The 3259-nt window shown below is 41.2% G+C and overlaps 1 protein-coding gene across 1 annotated transcript in view; it reads left to right on the top strand.

The window, feature by feature from the left end:
• The first annotated feature begins 899 nt into the window (after positions 1 to 899).
• The window catches only part of NEDD1 (neural precursor cell expressed, developmentally down-regulated 1), a 21056-nt gene continuing 18696 nt past the window's right edge, over positions 900 to 3259 (top strand). Inside the window, exons 1-2 of the mRNA XM_009081501.1 lie at positions 900 to 1035; positions 2926 to 3020. Coding sequence (XP_009079749.1) covers positions 900 to 1035; positions 2926 to 3020 — 231 coding nt within the window. The remainder of the gene's footprint in view (positions 1036 to 2925; positions 3021 to 3259) is intronic.

Below are 3259 nucleotides of genomic sequence, written 5' to 3' on the forward strand. Positions count from 1 at the left end.
GGGAGCGGCCGGCGCGGGGAGCAGAGCTGCCGGATGATGCTGAGCGAAGGCGGATGTGGGCCTTGGATTTCCTGACTACTTTTGGCAGTGTTAGGCGCCGCTACTGAACAGTGAGAATGGATGGCCTAAAGCTGTGTGGAGGCGTTCCGGAAACTTAACGAAGTGTTGGTTGTGCTTTCAGCGGAAGGGAAGGCGCAGCGTTGGAGCCCTTGTTTGTTGGTAGTTTAAAATTACCCGGAGTAAAAGGTTGAGGAGAGACTTTACAAACCAGGAATTGGTTAGCCTGGCTTAACTCTTAGAACATTGTCAGTCAAAACAAACAGTGCCTTGTTCTTCCTGGTCTTTCTGCTTTTTAAAGCTTTGTAATCTGCGCTGAAAGGTCATTCGTTGTCCCTTTGCATTCTGCTGTCAAAGGTTTAGTTTAAGGGGTTCTCTGATGTCTCCTTTAGTGTGGTGAGACAAACGCTGAAGTGAGTCCTTTAGGTCCAAGCTTCCCCTGCAATCTTGATTTTGGTTTGTATATCCCCATCTACTGGCGGGAAATGGGTCCTTGAGATACTTAGGTCTTCGTGGGAGGCAGCTGTGCACTCTGGAGACAGAAGCTTCATTTTAGTCTCCCAGTGCCACAGAGGGGATGGCTTTGTGGCAAGGAAAGCACACGCTTCCTGCAGGAATTCAAGTAGTAGAAGTGTGGAGTGTCTGCTGCCTGCAGTAGTATATTAAGTTGAACAGTACTAGTTGTGTGACTCCAAATAAATATCGTGGTTATCAAGAAAACAGTCTTAAGTGGCACAGATGAAATGTTGTTTGACTTGTGAAGTTGCCTGTTGTATATTATTACTTTATGTATATTTCTGTATTTTCACTTTTTCATTTATTTTTGTGAACCAGGTGCAGCCATGCAAGAAGGCATACACTTTGCGTCAGCAGGAGATGATGTTAAAATATGGGATTCCTCTTCTCTAACTGTGCTGGAGCAGTTCAAACCACACACCTCCTCGCGTCTAGTCAGCTCACTATGCTGGGCCAGCAATAGTATCCTTTCCAGTTTTAGCCATAGTGTTATGGGTGTTCTGCAGCATTCTGATGGTTTTTTCTTTGACTAAAGTGTTTGTCAAGCACAGGCCTGATGCATTTTTGAAGTCTTGTCTGAAACGATTTGTCTATAATGTGAAGAAAATTTTGTGGTTCTCTTTGTTGAAGTGATTCACAAAATCAGCTCATGCTGGTAAATGATTCTGAAGAAGTTTCTCATCCTGTAGGAAGCAAACACTTTTTTAATGATTATGATATGCCTGAGTTTCCTGCCAAGTATAAAGATTTTCCTCATTTGTTTCTTCAGTATTTGACTACAGTACTTTCAAGAAAGTGCTTAATTTGCTGACAGAGCTGAACAAAGCAATGGTTGGTGTAGTAAGATCCTGTACATAGTGTAGGAGAGGAAAATTGTAATGAAGGATTTATTTTCCCCAGAACAGCTTTTCATTGGTAGTCTCTGATAGTGTAAACTTACCTCTTACCCTGCAGGCACTGATTTTCTTTGCATTGTTTGTAGCATTTAGAAAGGAAGCACAAATGGGTCGGTCATGAAGGAAAATATCTGTAGGATGGTGGTGATTTAGCATCAGAATGGATCTGATCCATTTAATCTTTCATCTCTGACTTGGAAGCCTGTTCTGGGATAGTGACACAAGGTGCTAAGTGTTAGGTGAATATATGAGCCATTTCAGTGTGCTGTCAGGTGAACAGCTTATATGGCTGTCAAAGGAAAAGGTGGTGGTGCCTCATCTTGATGGAAAAGAAGGACAAGGTGCTGGCACTAGCAGTTGAGCCCTGCAAGTTGTAAGTGTCTGTCCTGTAAGTCTGCAAGTGAATGACTGTGAGAAAAAAAGTTGAAACAATTTAGAGCACAAATGAATGTTTTAGCTATGGAGCTTGCAGAGAAATTGAAGCAGAGATGTATTGTTTTCATGTGTACGTTTACACACTTAGATGAGTTTAGTAAACTTTAGCTACAGACAGACAGTCTTGTCATGCTTTTTTTTGCCCAGACTCCTCTTCCTCTCCCCAAACTGAAACAATGAAGTGTCTTGCTCTATATATTTGTTAATTTGTTAGGGAGAAAGCATTAGTTTTGGTTCTGCATAATTCTGTAGGCTAAAATAGTGCCTTGGAATAATAAAAGAAACAGCAAGCACTAATCTGTCTACTGGTTCTGTGGTATTAAGTCCATCCAGTTAGCCCGAATGATACCTAAATAAGCAAATACAAAATCACAATGGGCATTGGCCTGAAGACAGAGGACACGAATCTAAATGATCGCTCAGTTTGTTTGGTGAGGATTCAGCACAGTCTCCCTGCTTTGTAGTTCAGTATTGAATGTTTTTCTTATTACTTTGGGGTACTTGGTTTCCTTAAAGGTTCTTTTGGGGCTTTTTTTCTTTTCTCAGTACAGAGGGAGACAAATTGGCAACCGCTTGTTGTACTGTAGAAACTCTCTGGTGCAGTAGTTCGTCACGAACAGGACTATTCTTTAAACCCACAGCCTGCTAACAGCAACAAGCATTCCTTTCAACTGTAGTGGTAAATGAGGCTCTTACTTGGGGGTGGTGGGGAAACAGAATTGCAGACTGGATAAGCTGCCTTAGTGGTAAAGAGCTCTTAAATAATATCTGCTGGATATTTCTCATCTCCTCTCTGAAAGAAATTGCCCTGCCTTGTATTGGGAAGTAAGGGCTGTAGTTAATGCAAGAGCTTCTAAATGAAATCTTGGAAAATAGTCTTATGTTTCTATTTGTAGGTCCTTTCAAGGTACAGTGCTTTAGACTGTTTAGTCAATCTGTCTTCTGTCCAGCAAGGGAAACTTTCTGTTGCTTTTATTAATCGCCACTATCCTACAATTATGGTCCTTAACTTGTGACTAAGATAGATTCCTGGTCACTGCCTCTACTTCTGGTGATAAAATAGTTGTTTCAAGCTGTAAAAGCAAACCTGTTCCTGTTTTTGAACTAGCTGAAGGAGTAAGTATGAGTAATGCTTTTCCCGTTTTTTTTTTTTTCCCCACTTCACCTGATGTCCTGTGTGTTTCTGCATAGTGGGATCAATTTAAGTTTAGTATTGTTAGAGTTATGGCATGTATGTAAAAACATTTTCTTGGGTAGTGTTAAACACATCTAAAGAATGGAAGGAATAGTGCTTCTAAAGTAGTTGTACCAGTAAGGAAATGCAAATGTGATGGCCTGAGGCAGGTAGCGGTTCA

The sequence above is a fragment of the Acanthisitta chloris genome, unplaced genomic scaffold (genome assembly GCF_000695815.1).
Source record: "Acanthisitta chloris isolate BGI_N310 unplaced genomic scaffold, ASM69581v1 scaffold5889, whole genome shotgun sequence".
NCBI lineage: Eukaryota > Metazoa > Chordata > Aves > Passeriformes > Acanthisittidae > Acanthisitta > Acanthisitta chloris.